The sequence below is a fragment of the Salvelinus namaycush genome, chromosome 32 (genome assembly GCF_016432855.1).
Source record: "Salvelinus namaycush isolate Seneca chromosome 32, SaNama_1.0, whole genome shotgun sequence".
NCBI classification, from domain to species: domain Eukaryota; kingdom Metazoa; phylum Chordata; class Actinopteri; order Salmoniformes; family Salmonidae; genus Salvelinus; species Salvelinus namaycush.
In genome coordinates this window covers 16,931,532-16,955,677 of record NC_052338.1, presented here as the reverse complement: position 1 = coordinate 16,955,677, position 24,146 = coordinate 16,931,532, and the positions used below count along the sequence as shown (strand labels likewise).

At 42.8% G+C, this 24,146-nt stretch overlaps 1 protein-coding gene across 2 annotated transcripts; it reads left to right on the top strand.

The window, feature by feature from the left end:
* The first annotated feature begins 1,353 nt into the window (after positions 1-1,353).
* On the top strand, positions 1,354-23,390 carry LOC120027466 (metal regulatory transcription factor 1-like). 2 transcript variants are annotated; one of them, XM_038972410.1, is made up of 11 exons: positions 1,354-1,508; positions 4,395-4,902; positions 12,466-12,704; positions 13,115-13,246; positions 13,340-13,419; positions 14,832-14,965; positions 16,291-16,365; positions 19,748-19,805; positions 19,917-20,617; positions 22,121-22,190; positions 22,453-23,390. In XM_038972410.1, the coding sequence occupies exons 2-11, from the start codon at positions 4,435-4,437 to the stop codon at positions 22,695-22,697; spliced, it is 2,202 nt and encodes a 733-aa protein (XP_038828338.1). In that variant the 5' UTR covers positions 1,354-1,508; positions 4,395-4,434; the 3' UTR covers positions 22,698-23,390. The 2 variants fall into 2 exon arrangements, with proteins under 2 accessions (XP_038828338.1, XP_038828339.1); XM_038972411.1 differs by lacking the exon at positions 16,291-16,365.
* The last annotated feature ends 756 nt before the right edge of the window (positions 23,391-24,146 follow it).

Sequence of the window (24,146 nt, the reverse complement as noted above, 5' to 3'; positions counted from 1 at the left end):
TCAGATCCCTTGACTTTTTCCACATTTTGTTACATTACAGCCTTGTTCTAAAATTGATTAAATGGAACATTTTCCTCAGCAATCTACACACAATGGTGGTGTGGCGTGCTGGATGCTCCAGAGACTGCAGACAGAGTACTAAGTGCTCTCCCTTTAACTTGTACCAATGCCACCAGGAGTGCTGTGAGGCCTGGTCTATCTCCTGTCTCAGACTTGACGGTTCCCTCAACATGCCTGTCAACTCTGCCTGCTTTGGCCTGGAGAGTCTCTCCCTCCTGGCCCTGAGTGTAACTCTACTGTGCAGTCTACTCGTTAATCTACTAGCCTTCCTGTGACATTAGAATCACTTTCCAATACAGATGGTTTAGTATAGATCGACTTTACAACTAAATGCATATTTCAGGTTTGTCTGATCCACTGCTTGATTGTCATTAGTTCTTTAATGTTTTCTTGACCTGTGAATATTAGGTATTGTGAAAATAAAACATATGTTTTTCCCAGCTTTATGGGGGAAGGGGGGGGTCATGGGTTTGAGTGGGCTGTTCTTCTGTGGGGGTTACTGCCAGGGGATAGTAGGCCTACAGCTAACCAACTACTGTAAACAATTATTTCTACTCAGACAATTAAACTCATACCTCAACTATGTTGATCCTTATATTTCTACGTATTTAATCAGGGTTATATCACTGTCAGGTTTACAAAAATAGGTATTTCAGATGGTGTGCAGTGTAGCTTTGGCTAAACCTTTAAAAGCCTGTTAGAGTAGTGGTCAGAAATTATGAATATTCACAAGATGGCGCTGTAGCACACTTCTATCCCAGAGCTATGGCTGTACAGGTAACTGCCAGAATAATAGAAACACTTGAGTAAATGAGGGATACAAAGTATATTGAAACCAGGTGCTTCCACACCGTTGTGGTTCGTGAGTTAATTAAGCAATTCACATCCCATCATGCTTAGGGTCATGTATAAATTGCTAGGCAGGCAATTATTTTGGCTACCATGGCTATGCCGCCGGCTATAGGGTGACAATGCACCCATCCACGGGGCACAAGTGGTCAATGAATGGTTTGATGAGCATAAAAACGACGTAAACCAATTGCCATGGCCATCTCAGTCACCAGATCCTGAGACAGGGGTTTCCACCACCATCAACAAAACACCAAGTTATGGATTTGCTCGTGGAAGAATGATGCCGCATGCCTCCAATACAGTTCCAAGCACTTGTAGAATCTATGCCAGGGTGCCTTGAAGCGTTCTGGCTCGTGGTGGTGTTTCCTTTATTTTGGCAGTTACCTGTAGTTTATTTCACGGTTGAGTGAGTTAATTCTGGGCGGAAAGAGGAAGCTGGATAAGTAGGCTGCTAGGGTAACTACGATGTTGCAACATTGTAACAACGGAGGAATTGGTGATTGAGTACGGGTAAACAAAGCGGAAGACATTTTATAAATACTTTGATGACCTTGTAGTTGTTCTTGACTGCATTTACGTGGTGAACTTTCAAAACGGTGAGTAGTTTGGAATTGTTATTGAAACATGGCAACATTTATGTGTTGAGTCTGCTGAGTGAGTGCTAGTAACGTTAGCAACAAGTCAAATAGTTTTGATGATAGCTAGAGCTCACCGAGGAATGCCAAGAATGTCGTTGACTTTGTATTAGGCTACTGTGGTTTCAAACTGTTTAACCAAAAGTACGTTTAACCAATAGTATGTTTCTCATTTTTATGTGCAAAAATTAATGCGTATGTATTTCTCATGATGGGTTACTGTTACTTGAAACCAGTGGCGGTCGGTGCTGTTTAAGATGAGGGAGGACGATTTTTACTTTTCATGAGCATGGCCTTATTTCTATTACAGCACATCGGACGACTGTCATTCATATTCCATTCACCCAGTTCAGTGTAACATCGATAGGTTTAGGCTACTACACGATTCTCCAGTTTTCCCTATACACATCATGAGGTTGCTACAACCTAGCCTATGAATGAAAGTTTACATGGTAGGTGCACACAGGTGGAGAGAGAATTATGAGGAGACTGACAGTGACGAATGTACAGACAGTGACACATTCAATAACGCCTTCATCTAGCGATCTAGGGTGTAATCATTAGCCCAACAGTTGCAAACAAGAGTTTTTTTTTTATTGGACAAATTCGGGTATGTTTATCCCCGTTCCATTTGCTTCCGTTTAAGAAATATTTTTCAACAAAATCGTCTGAATGAATCACGCGTATTCACGGTTCACTTTCATAGCAGCCACATTGTATTCCTTCTCGCATCTCTGCACTCCCCTCTGACCTTTCCCCTTCGCTTTTGGACATCAATGCACAACACAACAGCCTACATAGTCACCATATTAGCTAAAGTAATGTCATAGTCAACATAGCTAATAGAACTAATGCGTTAGTAAACCTGCTATGATCATGCATTAGTCATTAAGCAGTTTATCACTTTAATAAAATATATATATTTGAACCTTTATTTAACTAGGCAAGTCGGTTAAGAACAAATTCTTATTTACAATGACGGCCTACCCCGGCCAAACCCAGACGACACTGGGCCAATTGTGCGCCGCCCAATCGTGGCCGGTTGTGATACAGCCTGGAATCGAACCAGGGTGTCTGTAGTGACGCCTCTAGTGTAACAGTATAACTTTAGACCAGTCCCCTCGCCCCGACCCGGGCGCGAACCAGGGACCCTCTGCACACATCAACAACGGTCGCCCACGAAGCGTCGTTACCCATCGCTCCACAAAAGCCGCGGCCCTTGCAGAGCAAGGTGCAACACTACTTCTAGGTTTCAGAGCAAGTGACGTAACTGATTGAAACGCTAGTAGCGCGTACCCGCTAACTAGCTAGCCATTTCACATCCGTTACACTCACCCCCCTTTCAACCTCCTCCTTTTCCGCAGCAACCAGTGATCCGGGTCAACAGCATCAATGTAACAGTATAACTTTAGACCATCCCCTTGCCCCGACCCGGGAGCGAACCAGGGACCTTCTGCACACATCAACAACGGTCGCCCACGAAGCATCGTTACCCATCGCGCCACAAAGGCCGCGGCCCTTGCAGAGCAAGGTGCAACACTACTTCTAGGTTTCAGAGCAAGTGACGTAACTGATTGAAACGCTAGTAGTGCGTACCCGCTAACTAGCTAGCCATTTCACATCCGTTACACTAGCACTGAGATGCAGTGCCTTAGACCGCTGCGTCACTCGGGAGCCAACACAACACTTACACCGGCGGGCCCCGGTGGCAATAGATTAAGAACCAAAAGCATACTGTAGCACGCTCAAGTGTGTAAGGTTTCCACATCACCAAGTTCAATAACCAAACACGTACAGGGAGCACAACAAGAATGCAAATGGGGAATTTATTAGGTATATTTGCACACGGTGGGAAAGGGGGATCCAGCAACCAGTTCGCAACAGGTAATCGTACAGGAGAATTCTTCCGCTTCTCACACTCTCCATAACACACGTTTCCCTCTCAGCACTCTCCCTCTTTGTGCAGCCCGCTTCTTCTTTTATCCCCAAGCTCTCAATGGCTTAATGATCCACCGGCTTGCCTCGTTGGGGCAAGAAGTCCATATAAGGCTCGGGGGTGGAGTCAGCGGGCTGCAAGACATCTTCCTTCAATCACCACTCCCCTCACCTCTCCCTGCCATCTGCCACAATACCTTGACTTGGAAGAGTTCCAATGTTGTGTTGGCTAGTCATAGCCAGCATAGCAAACATAGCATCCCTCTGTTTGAGCAGGGTGTTTGAGTAGGTTAAACTAGCTAGCTGCATTTGCTAGCAGTAAAACTGAAAGTGAAAAAATATTATTATCTTTCTCTCTTGCTTCTTCATTTTGGAATAAATTAATTTGTTCAAAACTGTATAACTATTGTCTTTCTCTCTTTTTGAGTCAACTACTCACCACATGTTATGCACTGCAGTGCTAGCTGTAGTTTATGCTTTCAGTACTAGAATAATTCTCTGATCCTTTGAGTGGACAACATGTCAGTTGCATCAGAGCTGCAAGAGCTCTGATAGGTTGGAGAACGTCCTCTGGAAGTTGTATAATTACTGTCTAAGTGTATGGAAGGGGGTGAGAACCATGAGCCTCCTAGGTTTTGTATTGAAGTTAGTGTATCCAGAGGAGGACGGAAGCTTGCTGTCCTCCAGCTACACCATGGTGCGACCCTACAGAGTGCTGTTGAGGCTACTGTAGGCCTTTTTTGCAAAATGGTGTGTTTTAAACTGTTATTTGGTGATGTGAATATATTTAGTATAGTTTTATCTGAAAATGATAACTTTTTAAATGTTTTACAATTGGTATTTTTATGAAATTAACTGAGGAGCCTCAACTGATTGATACATTTTCTCCCCTCTCTTCCTCTCTCCTTTCAGTGGCAAACCAGTTAGTGTGTGTGCACCTTTGTTACCATGCATGAGGATGAATGTCCAATCCAATGAGACCATGCTCTTTGAGGAAGAGGTGGACAAGACAAGTCGGGAGGTTGAAGAGGACAATGTGTCCAGGAAGATGGTTACTGTCAACTGGGACCAATGGGACAGGTTACTGCTGCCCTCTACACTGGACTCTGGTGTGCACAGTCTGGACACAGTGTACGACAGAACCACCGTGATGATTGAGCAAGACCCTGTGGGTTCTACAACTGACAATAAAGAGGAAGAAGAAGACCTGATGATGTATCTAGACGAGGGATTTGAGACGGAGGACCGTGGAGGTCTGGAAGACCACTGGGAGGCCATGTCACAGGGGTACATCCACCACACCATCTCCCAGGACCAGATCCAGTTCACCATCAACCCTGGTTCCACACCCATGCCCCGGCACATCCAGGGGGCCACCATCACACTACACTCTGAGTGCCCAGATACCCACCACAGCGAGGTAAGCCTTTATATCCAAAGACCTGAAGACTTGTGTTAGCTCCTTGAGCTAATGCCAAGGCTTTGGCTCAGCGGGCTAACCCGTTTCAACCCCAGTTGGTCACATAAGACAGTTTAAAAATATATAATTATGGGGTAGATCAGCTTTAATATTGTAGATAGAAGCCACAATCTATCAATGCATCATTTCCAATCCCCCATATATAATTTTTTATTTATATATATTTTTAAATATATTTTCCTCCTTTGTTATTTTCCCCTAAACCTACCACCCCTCCCCTAATTAGAGTAAACTAATGGACAACAATGCTTAGACTTCTACTTCCAGCTTATACATACTATATACAGTGGGGAGAACAAGTATTTGATACACTGCCGATTTTGCAGGTTTTCCTACTTACAAAGCATGTAGAGGTCTGTAATTTTTTATCATAGGTACACTTCAACTGTGAGAGACGGAATCTAAAACAAAAATCCAGAAAATCACATTGTATGATTTTTAAGTAATTCATTTGCATTTTATTGCATTTTATTGTCAGTCATAACATGGCTAATAGGCTAGCGTATCTATTTATGTAGTCAGCTAAAAACATGGAGGCTAACGTTAGCTAGATAGCTAGCTGCTAGGAGGATGTAATGTAATTGGAGTAGTGGGTGAGTGACTGACTTTTTCCACTCATATCATTTTACGCTGGCTATACACAGCTAGAGATGCAGGTGTCATTTGGTTAGCAAGCAAGAACTTGAACAACTGTTATCCAGTTAGCATATCTCTTGCTTTCGCAAATTCACTCTGGTTATCTACTCCGATTTCAAAGCACTCTCGTCTGAGTGTGCCAGAGCGTAGAATAACTGATGAATTTACGAAGGCGCAACACCCGCTAGATATGAACGGTGTCAGTACACTGTAGGCAAAAAAAGTAATAGTTAGTCACGAATGAGCCTAACCAGCTCTGCTACGGCGAGTAAAATGGTCAGTGAGGTGCTCTCATTTATTTTTGGAAATGGCTATCTAACAAGCTAGCCAACTTTAGCCAGTTAGCTTGGGTGCATACAGTACCAGTCAAAAGTTTGGAAACCTTCTCATTCAAGGGGTTTTCTTGTAGAATAATAGTGAAGACATCAAAACTATGAAACAACACATATGGAATCATGTAGTAACCAAAAAAGGGTAAAACAAATCTAAATATATTTTAGATTTATCAAAGTAGCCACCCTTTGCCTTGATGACAGCTTTGCACGCTCTTTGCATTCTCTCAACCAGCTTCACCTGGAATGCTTTTCCAACAGTCTTGAAGGAGTTCCCACATATGCTAAGCACTTGTTGGCTTCTTTTCCGTCACTCTGCGGTCCAACTCATCCCAAACCATCTTAATTGGGTTGAGGTCGGGTGATTGTGGAGGTGTTAGGATAATTAAGTTTTCATGTTCTTTAACCAATTCAATTAAATTACTCAGTCTGCTATATCAGGATTTGTAGGATACTGATAGAAATAAAAACAGACAGAGGCCCAGTCTACAATAGTCAAATGTTTATTTACGGGAACGTTCTCCCTATCATTTCCGGTACATTGGTTTATATACCTCACATTTCGTCATAAACGTCCCTCTTCTCAGATACAATGGCAACATAGTTCACAAGTCTTCTTCTCATACATTGTCCGCCACCTGTTATACAATCTACTACAAGCCCAAGGTCTTTCCCCTCCCTGGGTGGGGAGACTTCCATCGCTGTTATCAGTTTCACAGTGGTCACAAGTTGTCTGCCACAGTTCCTTGCCTACCAACAGTCCCTCTTTCTTATGGACAAACATGATTCATCAGACAGGATATAATTCTGTTAGTTATAATTCTACGTTAAATGTATACATAATTTAGTCATTATTCATCAAATTCCCATAACAGGAGGCCAGGTCATCTGATGCAGCACTCCATCTCTCTCCTTGGTCAAATAGCCCTTACAAAGCCTGGAGGTGTGACGGGTCATTGTCCTGTTGAAAAACAAATGATAGTCCCACTAAGCGTGAACCAGATGGGATAGCGTATCGCTGCAGAATGCTGGGGTGGCCATGCTGGTTAAGTGTGCCTTGAATTCTAAATAAATTACAGACAGTGTCACCAGCAAAGCACCCCCACACCATCACACCTTCTCCATGCTTCATGGTGGGAGCCACACATGCAGAGATTCCGTTCACCTACTCTCCGTCTCACAAAAACCTGGCGGTTGGAACCAAAAATCTCAAATTTGGACTCATCAGACCAAAGGACAGATTTCCATCAGTCTAATGTCCATTGCTCGTGTTTCTTGGCCCAAGCAAGTCTCTTCTTATTATTGGTGTCCTTTAGTTGTTGTTTCTTTGCAACAATTCGACCATGAAGGACTGATTCACATCTATCACTCCAGTGTTAATGCTAAATTGTAATTATTTCGCCTCTATGGCCTATTTATTGCCTTACCTCCCTACTCTTCTACATTTGCACACACTGTACATATATTTTTTGTATTGTGTTATTGACTGTACGTTTGTTTGTAACTCTGTTGTTTTTGTCGCACTGCTTTGCTTTATCTTGGCCAGGTCGCAGTTATAATTGAGAACTTGTTCTCAACTGGCCTACCTGGTTAAATATAGGTGAAATAAATAAATAAAATTCACACTGTCTCTTCTGAACAGTTGATGTTGAGATGTGTCTGTTACTTGAACTCTGAAGCCTTTATTTGGGCTGCAATTTGAGGCTGGTAACTCGAATGAACTTATCTTATTTTCCTGTGGCGGTCCTCATGAGAGCCAGTTTCATCATAGCACTTGATGTTTTTCGCGACTGCACTTGAAGAAAACGTTCAAAGTTCTTGAAATGTTCCGTATTGACTGACTTTCATGTCTTAAAATAATTAATGATGGACTGTCATTTCTCTTTGTTTATTTGAGCTGTTCTTGCCATAATATGGACTGGGTCTTTTACCAAATAGGGCTATCTTCTGTATACCAACCCTACCTTGTCACAACACAACTGATTGCCTCAAACACATTAAGAAGGAAAGAAATTCCACAAATTAACTTTTAACAAGGCACACCTGTTAATTGAAATGCATTCCATGATGCTGGTTGAGAGAATGCCAAGAGTGTGCAAAGCTGTCAAGGCAAAGGGTGGCTATTTTAGAAGAATCTGAAATATAAATATATTTTGATTTGTTTAACACTTTTTTTTGGCTACTACATGATTCCATGTGTGTTTTTTCATATTTTTGATGTTTTCACTAGTATTATACAGTGTAGAAAATAGTGAAAGTAAAGAAAAACCCTTGAATGAGTTGGTGTGCCCAAACTTTTGACAGGTACTGTATCTGCAGATATCCATTTAGGTGTATTTTGTGGCTTTTGGCCAATGCGTTCTAATGATTTAAAGTTGTGCTGTTTCAACTGCCTATAAACACACAGTCCAGTGTGTGGCAAATGGCTTGTTTACATAAAGGCGTACTGTAGCTCGGATTGGCTATGGCGCACCGGTCTACGTAGACTCCGGTCTTGGACGAGACATATGTTTTTATTAGGTTTCATTTACTACAGTGTCTATTAATTGTCCAAATGCACGGCCACTTTCCCGCTCTATATTGCTGTAGAATTTTCACAAATGCGTTAGTATACGTAATTCCCAAACATTCTAAGAATTTATGAAAATGTGAAAATGACCATATCTAAGTGCTTGATTAATGTTTAAAAGGTGTCATATTCTTCCTGGGGAGTATATGAACAGATTTGAATAAGATTTCAAGTTGCTAAAATTCTGTTAGTTCCACTTTAATAGTGCTGTATTAGTGGACCGATGTAGCATCTGTAGCGCTGGGAAAAATATTTTTTCAGCACCCCCCTTGAAAATACAATTAAAATATAAGCAGCACCCCCAAACTACATACTATGCCTGCGACCAAAAACAAGCTACATATGGGCAGTACCAAAACAAGTGATATAATGATTGTCTTTTTGCAGCAAAATCTGCCGAGCTGGGATGGTTGTATCCCCCATATACAGTGCGTTGGGAAAGTATTCAGACCCCTTGACTTTTTCTACATTTTGTTACATCACAGCTTTATTCGAAAATGTATAAAATATTTTTTTCCCTCATCAATCTATACACAATACCCCATAATGACAAAGAAAAAACAGGTTTTTAGAAAGTTTAGCAAATTTATATATATATATATTTTTTTAATACTTTATTTACATAAGTATTCAGACCCTTTGCTACGAGACTAGAAATTGAGCTCAGTTGCATCCTGTTTCCATTGATCATCCTTGAGATGTTTCTACAACTTGATTGGAGTCCACCTATGGTCAATTAAATTCATTGGACATATAAGGTCCCACAGTTGACAGTGCATGTCAGAGCAAAAACCAAGCCATGAGGTCGAAGGAATTGTCCATAGAGCTCCGAGACAGGATTGTGTCGAGGCACATATCTGGGGAACGGTACCAACAAATTGCTGTAGCATTGAAGGTCCCCAAGAACAGTGGCATCATTCTTAAATGGAAGAAGTTTGGAACCACCAAGACTCTTCCTAGAACTGGCTGCCCAGCCAAACTGAGCAATCGGGGAAAAGGGCCTTGGTCAGAGGGATGACCAAGAACCCGATGGTCACTCTGACAGAGTTCCTCTGCGGAGATGGGAGAACCTTCCAGAAGGACAACCATCTTTGCAGCACTCCACCAATCAGGCCTTTATGGTAGAGTGGCCAGATGGAAGCCACTTCTCAGTAAAAGGCACATGACAGCCCGCTTGGAGTTTGCCAAAAGGCACCTAAAGACTCTCAGACCACGAGAAACAAGATTATCTGGTCTGATGAAACTAAGATTGAACTCTTTGGCTTCAATGCCCAGTGTCGCGTTTGGAGGAAACCTGGCACCATTCCTACGGTGAAGCATGGTGGTGGCAGCGTCATGCTGTGGGGATGTTTTTCAGCAGCAGGGATACTAGTCAGGATCGAGGGAAAGATGAACGGAGCAAAGTACAGAGATCCTTGATAAATACCTGCTCCAGAGTGCTCAGGACCTCAAACTGGGGCGAATGTTCACCTTCCAACAGGACAATGACCCTAAGCACATAGCCAAGACAACGCAGGAGTGGCTTGGGGACAAGTCTCTCAATGTCCTTGAGTGGCCTAGCCAGAGCCCGGACTTGAACACAATTGAACATCTCTGGAGAGACCTGAAAATAGCTGTGCAGCGACGCTCCCCATCCAACCTGACAGAGCTTGAGAGGATCTGCAGAGAAGAATGGGAGAAACTCTCCAAATACAGGTGTGCCAAGCTTCTTGCGTCATACCCAAGAAGACTCGAGGCTGGTTTTTATTTTATAAATGTGCAAAATGTTCTAAAAACCAGTTTTTCCTTTGTCATTATAGGGTAGTGTGCTTAGACAATTATGTCAATTTTAGAATAAGGCTGTAACGTAACAAAATTTGGAAAAAGTCAAGGGATCTGAATACTTTCCGAATGCACTGTATATAACATTATATTGGTTGCAAGAATTTTGTATTATAATTTTAATTGGAAAAAATTGACCTTTTGAATCCGGTGTTTTGTGTATCAGTTCATAAACAATGTGCCATGGAATCGGTACATCGCAAATCTTTTCCCAACTCTTTTCCAATCTATATGGCACAGTTGTCATTTTTTTGGTCCTTAAAAATTAAACTGGTATACTTTTTTTATTTATCACAATTGTCTTTAAACAATTTTGGTCTTTAATGCAGGGCCGACAGACAAGTTCCTTACCTTCTCCCCTTTCTACTTGCCTCCTCCATTTTTGCGGTAATGCTGCAATCAGTTGGTTGTAATTTTGGATAGAGCAAAAATGTCCATATATTTTTGTTAATTGTTTGTGTGACAGAATTCCACCAGTCCTATTTATGATATAATTTACAAGGATTGTGCCATTTGTATAATTTCTCAATTATATATATATTTTTAAATCAATTACTGTATTTGAGTTTAACCATAATATTGGTTGTAATTTTGTTCTGTCTTTTATGGTGCATTAAACAAAAATTGCACATAAGCCTGTTTTGATATCTGAGCATGTTCTGTATTTATTTGGACATGTTGTCCGGAAAACACGCTCCTGGTATCCTGGTTGTGAGGAGGAGAGGCGCCGTTGCTCATTCACATAGAATGAGTATACCAAACATTAGGAACACCTTCCTAATATTGAGTTGAACCCCCCCTTTGATGTTCTTTGGTTGGTGGACCATTCTTGATACACACAGGAAACTTGAGTGTGAAAACCCCAGCAGCATTGCAGTTCTTGACACAAACCGGTGTGCCTGGCACCTACTACCGTACTATGTTCAAAGGCACTTACATTTTTTTGTCTTGCCTACTCACCCTCTGAATACCACAAATACACAATCAATGTCTCAAGGCTTAAAACTTATTTAACCTGTCTCTTCCACTTAATTTACACTGATTAAAGTGGATTTAACAAGTGATATCAATAAGGGAGCATAGCTTTCACCTGGATTCACCTGTTCAGTCTGTCATGGAAAGAGCAGGTGTTCTTAATGTCCCAGCCATTATGTCCTGAAGGATGTTGCAAGGCTATAGCTAGGCAGAGCCATTTGTAGTATTCTTTTAAATTACACCATGTTGAGAGTGTAGGCATCAACCCTTAGGGTAAACATTACATCGGGTTGGTCAGGCTCACACATGTGATGTCATATGATGTGCATTCTCAATCTGTGAATAACTGACAGACCCTCTTTGGCATATTACATATACACTCTAAGAAAAAAGGGTTCCAAAAATGTTCTTTAGCTGTCCTCATAGGAGAACCCTTTTTGGTTCCAGGTAAAATCCTTTTGGGTTCCATGTAGATAGAACCCTTTTGCACAGAGGATTCTTCATGGAACCCAAAAGGGTTCTGCCAGGGATGAAAAAGGGTTATTCAAAGGGTTCTCTTATGGGCACAGCCGAAGAACCATTTTAAGTTCTGAATAGCACCTTTTTTTTTCTAAGAGTGTAGAACATGGAAGGGAGTAAGATGTCATTAAAAAGTCACATCATCACTGAGAAAATAGACAATGCTAGGTTAGCAGCAGCACCATGTTCTGTGAAGGCGACAAGCCAACTGTTATGATGAAGTGAGTGAGAGGAAGAGACAGGAGAGGGGATTGGTTTGGGGCGGTGAAATTGGGCCATCCCGGGAACTAGCTCTGAAGCTTCTGTTTTCCCTCATCAGCCTCTCCCATCCAGAACCAATGAGTCATTATCTCAAGTTCTCTGCAGATGTTGAGATGAGAGGAATATTTCACTGCTCTCTATGCTCTACAGCCTCTTGGTTCTCTTTCTGTGAAGCTAATTAGGTCTCATTCATACATGTGCACTTCAATCTTCTCATATAAACCAATACAGCTAATTCATTTCCAGACTTGATGTAATGCTTGTCAAGTGTTACGTACCGGTAATTGCCATGAACACTTCTTACATGTTAAGCGTATGTTTATGTATGTGGCGGTGTTCCATCTTTTCGACATAGGCAAAGAGTTGTTATATAAACTGTCTGTTCTGCAGGTGAAGCGTTACCAGTGTCTATACAAGGACTGTACTCGTACCTACAGCACAGCAGGGAACCTGCGGACCCACCAGAAGAGACACAGAGGAGAATACACATTTGTCTGCAACCAATTGGGCTGTGACAAGGCCTTCCTCACCTCCTACAGTCTGAAGATCCACGTCCGCGTTCACACCAAGGAGAAACCCTTCGAATGTGATCAACAGGGCTGTGAGAAGGCCTACAACACACTGTACAGGTAAGAGTTAGACCAGTGTTTTCCAAACCATTGAATAGGCAGAGCAGGTACTCCAACCTAGCTGTCTTGCCTCCCCACATTTTTTCTTAATAGATTATTTCCAGGCCCACTGGCACCAAAATTGTCAACTGAAAGCAATCGTAGTCAAACGATTGTAATCAAATCAAAATCAAATCAAAGGGGGTAGTCTTCCTGCCATGGAATAAGAGAAGTGTCACGTGATGTTTCATCAGTCATAAGTTCGGCACTCTCCTGACCCCCCCCCGACCTCAAAGTTAATGAACATATCCTAGTGGCCTTTGGTATGCTGACCCCAAGTAAAGCCACAGCTCTGTGACTATCTGTTGGTGTGCTGAACTGCAAACATCAGCTGTGTCAATTCCATCTGTTGTGATTGTGTTGATGTGCAGGCTAAAAGCCCACCAGAGACTGCACACAGGGAACACGTTTAACTGTGAGTCAGATGGATGCACCAAGTACTTCACCACCCTGAGTGACCTGAGGAAACACATCCGGACACACTCCAAGGAGAAGCCCTTCAGGTGAGCTCACAAGTTTTCAGTGGGTTGAATGAACAAATGAATGCATGCATAAATGGACACAAATAACCAAATGTTGTGTTGTTTTCTCCCCAGGTGTGATAATCCTGGCTGTTACAAGACTTTCACCTCTAGTGACCATCTCCAAACACACTTCCTGGGACACACAGGTACAGGTGTGTATAACAGGAATTGTGCGGAGAGAGTGGGGATACATAACATGCTCCTTTAGCTCAAACCCTGTTTATTTTGAAATAAGACTAGGAAGAGTTGAAAACCGTTTGTCCAGAGATTCAGATACAACAATACGTTGTAGCACTTCTCTTTCCTCCCCGCTACGCTTTACTGAGTATTCCTAATGGAGTATGGCTTCCTCTACTATGTGTATGTGTGTGTGTGTGTGTGTGTTGAAAACATCAGAGTTTATTTCAGCCCAGTAGATAGGCCTTACAACCGCTCATCTCCCCAGATTCTTATTGGCCCATTTATTTTCCTAATGCCCTGTCAGTGAATCCTGGTGAGCCTATTTATCCACATCCAGCAGAGTGCTGAGATCACACACACATAAGAGGATGGCTTCAATGTAGCAGATACATGCTATGGCATGGAATGTAGAGTAGAGACACTACCCATTGACAACACTGACTGCATAATGACACGCACACACGCACACACACAAAACAGTCCCAAAAGTCCAAACCCCATCAATCTGGCGCTTCAGCCAGGCTCAAGCAAACGCTCATGTATTTGTAGTAAATCAAATACTATTTGAATCCAAGTCTGATTGCTGCTGTTGTGGTGGAGCTTGGTGGTGAAGAACACAGCTATTAATACTGCTGCTTCCTCTGGGGCCCTGTCTCTCTCTCTCTCTCTCTCTCTCTCTCTGTCTCTGTCTCTGTCTCTGTCTCTGTCTCTGTCTCTGTCTCTGTCTCTGTCTCTCTCTCTCTCTCTGTCTCTCTCTCCAAATATACACACATACATACTTGTTTGCTCTCACACTACATTCTGACTATAACACTGTCTGTCATTTGTCTTTCTAGCCTGTTCCTCTGATACCAGAGAACCCAACAAACTATTCCTCCCTTCGAGGAGCTATGAGTATCAGATGGGGTCTCTTTAGTTAACCATTGCATGTGATCTGTGAATGCATGGAGACATCTGTAAACTCACATTGATTTCAGAGGCTGAGGAAACATGGTCAGCTGTTTGGTTGGCTTCCCACTGGAAGTTTCCATTGGTAAGATGCAGAACTGCTTGTCTGTGCGTGCCTGTTTCTCAGACAACGTTAGTGGCTTGAACCTCCTTGCCCTTTTCCCCAAAAAACACAGGCCTCAAGGCACTAAAAAGTCTGTCACCATAGTCATGTTACTAATGTTCCTTGTCATTATGCATGGTCTTGTATATTGCTGACAGTATTTCTATATCCTCTCACCTTCAACCATGAGGCTAAGAGTTGTGGATGCAATTACCTTTCTATCTCCAAGCTGGGACTATTTCTCAAATTATGTGTCTGGAAGCAACAAGGTCGGCTGCTGTATAAGAGAGACCAATAAAAGTAATGTGTGTGTGTGTGTGTTATTTCTCCTAGGCGAGCCACCCCTCCTTCAGGTGGACACAGACGGTGATAACTCCCTAAGCTCCTCCAACAGCCTTAGGGACAACATCAAAGGTCACGACCCTGGACCGTCAGCTGACATCACTGACAGCCACTCTCTCTCAGAGGTGAGTCCTCCCACCATGTGACTGAAAATGGCACTTAATGATGCTTTGACAATGACACATTTAATCTGTTTCTGTCTCATACAGTGGCTTGCGAAAGTATTCACCCCCCTTGGCATTTTACCTATTTTGTTGCCTTACAACCTGGAATTCAAATGGATTTTTGGGGGGGTTTGTATCATTTGATTTGATTTACACAACATGCCTACCACTTTGAAGATGCAAAATATTTTTTATTGTGAAACAAACAAGAAATAAGACACAAAAACTGAAAACTGGAGCGTGCATAACTATTCACCCCCTCAAAGTCAACACTTTGTAGAGCCACCTTTTGCAGCAATTACAGCTGCAAGTCTCTTGGAGTATGTCTCTGTAAGCTTGGCACATCTAGCCACTGGGATTTTTGCCCATTCTTCAAGGCAAAACTGCTTCAGCTCCTTCAAGTTGGATGGGTTCTCAAATGGATTGAGGTCTGGGCTTTGACTAGGACATTCCAAGGCATTTAAATGTTTCCCCTTAAACCACTCGAGTGTTGCTTTAGCTGTATGCTTAGGGTCATTGTCCTGCTGGAAGGTGAACCTCTGTCCCAGTCTCAAATCTCTGGAAGACTGAAACAGGTTTCCCTCAAGAATTTCCCTGTATTTAGCGCCATCCATCATTCCTTAAATTCTGACCAGTTTCCCAGTCCCTGCCGATGGAAAAACAACCCCACAGCATGATGCTGCAACCACCATGCTTCACTGTGTGGATGGCGTTCTCGGGGTGATGAGAGGTGTTGGGTTTGCGCCAGACATAGCGTTTTCCTTGATGGCCAAAAAGCTACATTTTAGTCTCATCTGACCAGAGTACCTTCTTCCATATGTTTGGGGAGTTTCCCACATGCTTTTGGCGAACCACAAACATGTTTGCTTATTCTTTTCTTGAAGCAATGGCTTTTTTTTCTGGCCACTCTTCCGTAAAGCACAACTCTGTGGAGTGTATGGCTTGAAGTGGTCCAATGGACAGATAGGGGGGGGGGGATTTTGAATTTTTTTAAACAAGTATTTTTTTTCATTTCACTTCACCAATTTGGACTATTTTGTGTATATCCATTACATGAAATCCAAATAAAAATCAATTTAAATTACAGGTTGTAATGCAACAAAATAGGAAAACGCCAAGGGGGATAAATGCTTTTGCAAGGCACTGTATGTGTCAAGTCTATTACTGATCCAATATCAATACAATCAATACATTTGCTCTATTTTTCTCCAGTTTAAATCTGTTCTCAACTTGCAGTTATCTCTAATCACCTCTTAATCAATCAATAATCCTGTTTTGAAACACAGGATTTGAATCCTCGTTCCCCATGTCTCAGTGATATGAGCCTGATTTCCACTGATTCTCAGCTCAGAGAAAATAATGTAAGGCATTTTGTACCTCTTTCTTTCCACATTTTCAATATCACACACTGAGTCTGAATCAATATATCACCATTCAATATGCATGTCTTAAAGACATGCATACAGCTAGCACTATGCTATTGGCTATATAGACGCTATTAGAGACCACAGCCATGTCTCTGGTCTAACTATACATGTCAATGTTGTTCATACTGTATGGTAATGTAAATATAAATACAGTGCCTTCGGAAAGTATTCAGACCCCTTGACTTTTCCCAGCCTTATTCTAAAATGGATGAAAAGATAAATAAAAAATCCCCATAATGACAAAGCAAAAACAGGTTGTTAGAAATGTTAGCTAATTTATTACAAATAAAAAATGGAAATATTACATTTACGTAAGTGTTCAGACCCTTTACTCAGTACTTTGTTGAAGCACCTTTGGCAGCGATTACAGCCTTGTGTCTTCTTGGGTATGACGCTACAAGCTTGACACACCTGTATTTGAGGAGTTTCTCTCATTCTTCTCTGCAGATCCTCTCAAGCTCTGTCAGATTGGATGGGGAGTGTCGCTGCACAGCTATTTTCAGGTCTCTGCAAAGATGATAGATTGGGTGCAAGTCCGGGCTCTGGCTGGGCCACTCAAGGACATTGAGAGACTTGTCCCCAAGCCACTCCTGCATTGTCTTGGCTGTGTGCTTAGGGTCGTTGTCCTGTTGGAAGGTGAACCTTCGCCCTAGTCTGAGGTCCTGAGTGCTCTGGAGCAGGTTTTCATCAAGGATCTCTCTGTACTTTGCTCTGTTCATCTGTCTCTCGATCCTGACCAGTCCCTGCCACTGAAAAACATCCCAACAGCATGATGCTGCCACCACTATGCTTCACAGTAGGGATGGTTACAGGTTTCCTCCAGACGTGACACTTGGCATTCAGGCGAAAGAGTTCAATCTTGGTTTCATCAGACCAGAGAATCTTGTTTCTCATGGTCTGAGAGTCTTTAGGTGCCTTTTGGCAAACTCCAATCGGGCTGTCATGTGCCTTTTACTGAGGAGTGGCTTCCGTCTGCCCACTCCACCATAAAGGCCTGATTGGTGGAGTGCTGCAGAAATGGTTGTCCTTATGGAAGATTGTCACATCTCCACAGAGGAACTCAGGAGCTTTGTCAGAGAGACCATTCGGGTTCTTGGTCACCTCCCTGACCAAGGCCCTTCTCCCCCGATTGCTCAGTTTGGCCGGGCGGCCAGCTCTAGGAAGAGTCTTGGTAGTTCCAAACTTCTTCCATTCAATAATGATGGAGGCCACTGTTTTCTTGGGGACCTTCAATGCTGCAGACATGTGTTGGTACCCTTCCCTAGATCTGTGCCTTGACACAATCCTGTCTCGGAGCTCTACGGACAATTACTTCCACCTGATGGCTTGGTTTTTGCTCTTACATGCACTGTCAACTGTGGGACCTTATATAGACAGGTGTGTGCCTTTCCAAATCATGTCCAATAAATTGAATTTACCACAGGTGGATTCCAATCAAGTTTTAGAAACATCTCAAGGATGATCAATGGAGACTGCATGCACCTGAGCTCAATTATGAGTCACGGAGCAAAGGTTCTGAATACTTACAGTACCAGTCAAAAGTTTGGACACACCTACTCATTCCAGTGTTTTTATTTGTACCTTTTTTGTACATTGTAGAATAATAGTGAAGACATCAAAACTTTGAAATAACACACATGTAGTAACCAAAAAAGTGTTAAACAAATCAACATTTATTTTATATTTCAGATTCTACAAAGTAGCCACCCTTTGCCTTGATGACAGCTTTGCACACACTTGGCATTATCTCAACCAGATTCATGAGGTAGTCACCTGGAAAGCATTTCAATTAACATGTGGGCCTTGTTAAAAGTTAATTTGTGGAATTTCTTTCCTTCTTAATGTGTTTGAGCCAATCAGTTGTGTCGTGACAAGGTAGAGGTGGTATACAGAAGATAGCCCTATTTGGTAAAAGGCCTAGTCCATATTATGGCAAGAACAGCTCAAATAAGCAAAGACATGAAGGTAAGTCAATCTGAAAAATGTCAAAAACTTTGAAAGTTTCTTCAAGTGCAGTCGCAAAAACCATCAAGAGCTATGAGGAAACTTGCTCTCATGAGGACCGCCACAGGAACGGAAGACCCAGAGGATAAGTTCATTAGAGTTAACTGCACCTGAGATTACAGCCCAAATAAATGCTTCAGAGTTCAAATACCAGACACCATCTCAACATCAACTGTTCAGAGGAGACTGAATCAGGATTTCATGGTCGAATTGCTGCAAAGAAACTTCTACTAAAGGACACCAATAAGAAGAAGAGACTTGCTTGGGCCAAGAAACACGAGCAATGGACATTAGACCAGTGGAAATCTGTCCTTTGGTCTGATGAGTCCAAATCGGAGATTTTTGGTTCCAACTGCATGTCTTTGTGAGACGCAGAGTAGGTGAACGGATGCCGCATTTGTGGTTCCCACCGTGAAGCATGGAGGAGGTGGTGTGATGGTGTGCGGGTGCTTTGCTGGTGATACTGTCTGTGATTTATTTAGAATTCAAGTCACACTTAACCAGCATGGCTACCACAGCATTCTGCAGCGATATGCCATCCCATCTAGTTTGCGCTTAGTGGGACTATCACTTGTTTTTCAACAGGACAATGACCCAAAACACCTCCAGGCTGTGTTAGGGCTATTTGACCAAGAAGGAGAGGATGGAGTGCTGCATCAGATAACATGGCCTCCACAATCACCCAACCTCAACCCAATTGAGATGGTTTGGGATGAGTTGTACCGCAGAGTGAAGGAAAAGCAGCCAACAAGTGCTCAGCATATGTGGGAACTCCTTCAAGACTGTTGGAAAAGCATTCCTCATGAAACTGGTTGAGAGAATGCTAAGAGTGTGCAAAGCTGTGATCAAGTCAAAGGGTGGCTTCTTTGAAGAATCTCAAAAATAAAATATAATGTGATTTGTTTAACACTTTTTTGGTTACTACTTGATTCCATATGTGTTATTTCATAGCTTTGATGTCTTCTACTATTATTATGTAGAAAATAGTCAAAATATAAATAAATAAAAACCCTTGAATGAGTAGGTGTGTCCAAACTGTTGATGGGTATTGTATGTAAATATGGTATTTCAGATTTCTATTTTTAAGGACTTTGCAAAAAAATATTTTTGCTTTGTCATTATTCAGTATTGTGGGTAGATTAATGAGGGAACAAAATCAGTTAATACATTTTAGAATAAGGCTGCAACGTAACAAAATGTTTAAAAAGTCAAGGTCTGAATACTTTCCGAATGCACTGTATTTGTTTTGGTCAAGGCAACTGTAGGCTGGCTTTTCTAACGTTACTCTGCTGCTGTCTTGTCCCTGTGGCAGTCTGATGCCCTGGATCTGATGTTTGAGTTGCTGTTTCAAGACAAGCCCCAGACACAGGGTGAGTACTGTACTATGTTGTGGTGAACACCACCAGTGCTTTGTCATCTAAATGACTTGTCTCCTGTTTAGCCCTTCAAACCCCTTATTTCCTCTCCCCTATTTTCTCCAGGTGTGTCGTCGTTGGCAGTGCCCTCATGTAGTTTGGAGAACCCGCCTCCAACCGTGGTGCTCCCAGAAGCATCTCCCTGTTTTATCTCTACCTGTCCTGCCCCCTCTGACTCTCTCCCTGGTGAACCCTGTCCTGTACCCCAGCCCATCGCTGTCCTCACCCCTGGTGAACCCTGTCCAGTTCCTGTCGCTGTCTCTCCCATGATCAGTGAAATAACTCAACATGATGTGAATCCAGAACAGCTGTCCAACCAGAGCCTATTACAACAGCCAGCCGCATCCGTCTATTACCAACCTAGCTCCAATCAGAGCCTACTACCACAGCCAACCAACCAGAGCCTCCTTCCACAGCAGAGCCTACGACTAGAGCTAACCACCACCCTCCATTCACAACCAGGCTCCACCCAGCGCCTCCTACTAGAGCCAACCACCACCCTCCATTCACAACCAGGCTCCACCCAGAGCCTACTACTACAGCCAGCTGAGACGCCTTCCATCTATTCGCAACCAGGCCCATACCCTCCACCCCCCAGCTCCTCCATCCAGGCCCCACTAACACCCCTTTCCCTGGGGCACTTTGCTCCTCCTACTGTCCCTGCCCAGAGTACCCTCCAGCCCCTGACCTTGTCCACACAGAACCTCCAGTGGCTGTTTAACAGTGTCAATGACCAGAGGCAGCGGGACACACAGACACAGCTTTTAGTAAGTCATCATTAACAAGTTACTAATACGTTATTATAATTATTACAAGTTAGGCCCGTTATAAGCTACACTACATGACCAAAGCTATGTGGTCACCTGCTCGTTGAACATCTCATTCCAAATTCATGGGCATTAATATGGAGTTGGTCCACCATTTCCTGCTATAACAGCCTCCACTCTTCTGGGAAGGCTTTCCACTACATGTTGGAACATTGCTGCGTGGACTTGCGTCCATTCAGCCAGAAGAGCATTAGTGATTATTGGGCGATTAGGCCTGGCTTGCAGTCGGCTTTCCTATTCATCCCAAAGGTGTTCGATGGGGTTGAGGTCAGGGCTCTGTGCAGACCAGTCAAGTTATTCCACACCGATCTCGACAAACCATTTCTGTATGGACCTCGCTTTGTGCACGAGGGCATTGTCATGCTGAAACAGGAAAGGGCCTTCCCCAAATTGTTGCCACAAAGTTGGAAGCACAGAATCATCTAGAATGTCATTGTATGCTGTAGCATTAAGATTTCCCTTCACTGGAACTAAGGGGCCCGAATCATGAAAAACAGCCCCAGACCATTATTCCTCCTCCACCAAAATGTTGGCACTATGCATTGCGGCAGGTAGCGTTCTCCTGGCATCCGCCAAACCTAGGTTAATCTGTCGTACTGCCAGATGGTGAAGCTTGATTCATCACTCCAGAGATTGCGTTTCCACTGCTCCAGAGTCCAATGGTGGCGAGCTTTACACCAAGCCAGATGACGCTTAGCATTGCGCATGTTGATCTTAGGCTTGTGTGCGGCAGCTCGGTCATGGAAACCCATTTCACGAAGCTCCCGATGAACAGTTCTTGTGCTGACGTTGCTTCCAGAGGCAATTTGGAACTCGGTAGTGAGTGTTGCAACCGAGGACAGATGATTTTTCACGCTACGCGTTTCCGCACTCACCAGTCCCGTTCTGTGAGCTTGTGTGGCCTACCACACAACGGGTGTGGCTGAAATAGCCGAATCCACTAATTTGAAGGGGTGTCCTCACACTTTTGTGTGTGTGTGTATATATATATATATGTGTGTGTGTGTGTGTGTGTGTGTGTGTGTGTGTGTGTGTGTGTGTGTGTATATATATATATTATAACAGCTAATACATTTAGGTTTGCTAGCAGATGTTGGTCTAATAATATCACGTTCCTTCATGTTTTTATAGGCACATTTTTTATGAATTGATCTTTTTGTTGTCCATATTTATTGGTGTCATTATTCTAGATGATTTATTGAAACCTGGAGTGCAGTAAAGCCAGCTAATTAGAATATGGAGAGGGTCGTCCAATCACTGACCTTTTCATTAGGCTATGGAGAGGGACTGTCCAATCACTGGCCTGCTGGCTCTCATCCAGTCCAGCTGTTCATTGACCATCAGTTGTTTTAATGAAACTTTCCTCTTTTTAGCCACGAGGCATTGGCGTTCTGTTAATCATATGCTGAACATGCTGTCTTCTCTTGTCCTGTTGAATTTCAGCAACAACACAGTGGCTCGACACAAGAGAAGCTCTATTTCACCACAGCAATACCTATGGGAGGGAACACAGGTAATTTACTGAGATTCATCTTTTACTTTGTTATATTTACCGATATAAACCTCTGATGTATTTAGGTGTGCTTTTTACACTAGTATTCTACATTTTGATAATTTCAATGAATTTGATCGCTAAACATTATCAGTTGCAGAGCTGTAGATATTGTAATGCTACCTACAAGACCGTATCTGTGAGGTTGTTGCACTGTACAATTTTTATGGATGTATGACTTTTTAAAACCGTTATTTGACGTGCCCTCTGTCTTGTGTTCTAGGGACAGCTCTGCAACAGCTAGGCCTGCGTCTGCCTGTCATCATCATCAGACAGGGAGAGTCATGCCAGTGTCGGTGCCCCTGCAGAGATGGCAGCACAGCATCAGACACAGAGAAACAGACTGGTTGTCAACCTACTGGTGAACCCTCTGGTGCCCAGGTCAAGCAGCCCCAGGACCTATCAACCCAGGACCCACCGCCACAGCCCCAGCAGCCTCAACCTCCACCTCCACCTGTACCTCCTTGATGAAAATTCAAGTCAACCTTTTGATAGTGAAGAAACTGTTCCTGTTACTTATCCACCCGAGACATCTTATATGCACTGTGCTGTGTACTTAACTCTTTCTGTTGTTAATACCTAGTTCAGGATCAGGTCTCCCTACCCTGTCCCCATAACCTTAACCAACAGTAACCCCATACTAGTTGCTGAGGGTAGAAAGCAATCAAATGCTGCATTTCAGTGTAGATCGGGTCAATGCAGGTTATCTACAGTTTTTTATTTTGATTTATGACATGTCTGGTAGCGTTCAATTATGAGTTGGGCTAGAACAGTGGCTGGCCGCTGAGTGTAGTGTGGAAAACATTTGACTCAAGCACAAATCCTCTGTAGCAATATTCCACTTTACATCTAGTCCCGCTGGAAACATTAAGGGTGACATTTATTTTTGATGGCACAGAAAGAAAAAGCGCTGCACGGGGAATATCACTCCCCATGCAGTACTTGGCATTGCAGTTTTTGTCAAATGTTTGTGAACTGCTAAATGTTCTGGGATGGTGTGCGGCATGTATCTGTTCCATTTCTTTATGAACCTGCAAATGATCTGGAGATGTAAGTGCTGCTATAACAATATAGTGTATTTAGACATGAGCAAACTAACCTGGCAAAGAACACATTTTGAGTTTTTCTTGAATGTTCAAAATATAACCGTTTTTAACATTTCATTTTCTATGTAATGTCATCTGTTTACTGTTTATTTACTTACTGCCATTTTGATCAGAGGGACAGGTTAGCTGAGGTGACTGCATCAGGCTCCCTGTGGAGCTCTGAAGAGTTTATATATATGTTTTTCAGAACAAAAAATCCCTTTGATTTTGCCTCTTTGAATCTTGTTCTGCATTATTGAACTAGCTTAATTGGCTTCCTGTTTTTAAATGCTTTGGTTTGGAACTCTGAGTGGCAGAATTCCCTTGACGATGTTGCCCTGGCCAACCCTGCTGCCTTTAGATGCGTTTCCTTTCTCTCTCTGTTGTGCTGTTCTTTTTTTCTGTTGTGACTTTCTGTCACTGGCCATTAGGTTGAACAATGTTTTCAAATGACCTCAATATTCTAAAGCTGTTACTGAGTTAACAGAGGGAAACATAATTTTTCGGTTGGCGGTTTTTCCTATCATGCTTCTGCTTAGCTAGCCTGGTGGACGCATGCAGTTTGATCAAGGATGAACAAGCTCTCTATGGATGACGCTAACCTAGAATCCAAACTGATATAGTCCCTTTCATCATTGTGGAATGAAGAATATCAGTTTGGAGTCCAGGCACAGATGTTACTGGACTCAAAGAAAGTCAATGATTTCTTTATTCATGCCCTCCCACTGTCTTGTCAGTCAAATTCTATTTTCATCCTTCTATCTCTGTATTCTCTGTCTCTCTCTCTCACAGTTCACTGCCCTTCGACGGGTGACATTCTGAGGTACGAACC

Coding starts and splice junctions, on each gene's coding strand:
- LOC120027466 (XM_038972410.1), top strand. CDS start 4,435: ATGAGGATGAATGTCCAATCCAATGAGACCATGCTCTTTGAGGAAGAG. Junction 14,966..16,290: donor ACAGCCACTCTCTCTCAGAG/GTGAGTCCTCCC, acceptor TTTGAAACACAG/GATTTGAATCCTCGTTCCCC. Junction 22,191..22,452: donor ACCTATGGGAGGGAACACAG/GTAATTTACTGA, acceptor CTTGTGTTCTAG/GGACAGCTCTGCAACAGCTA.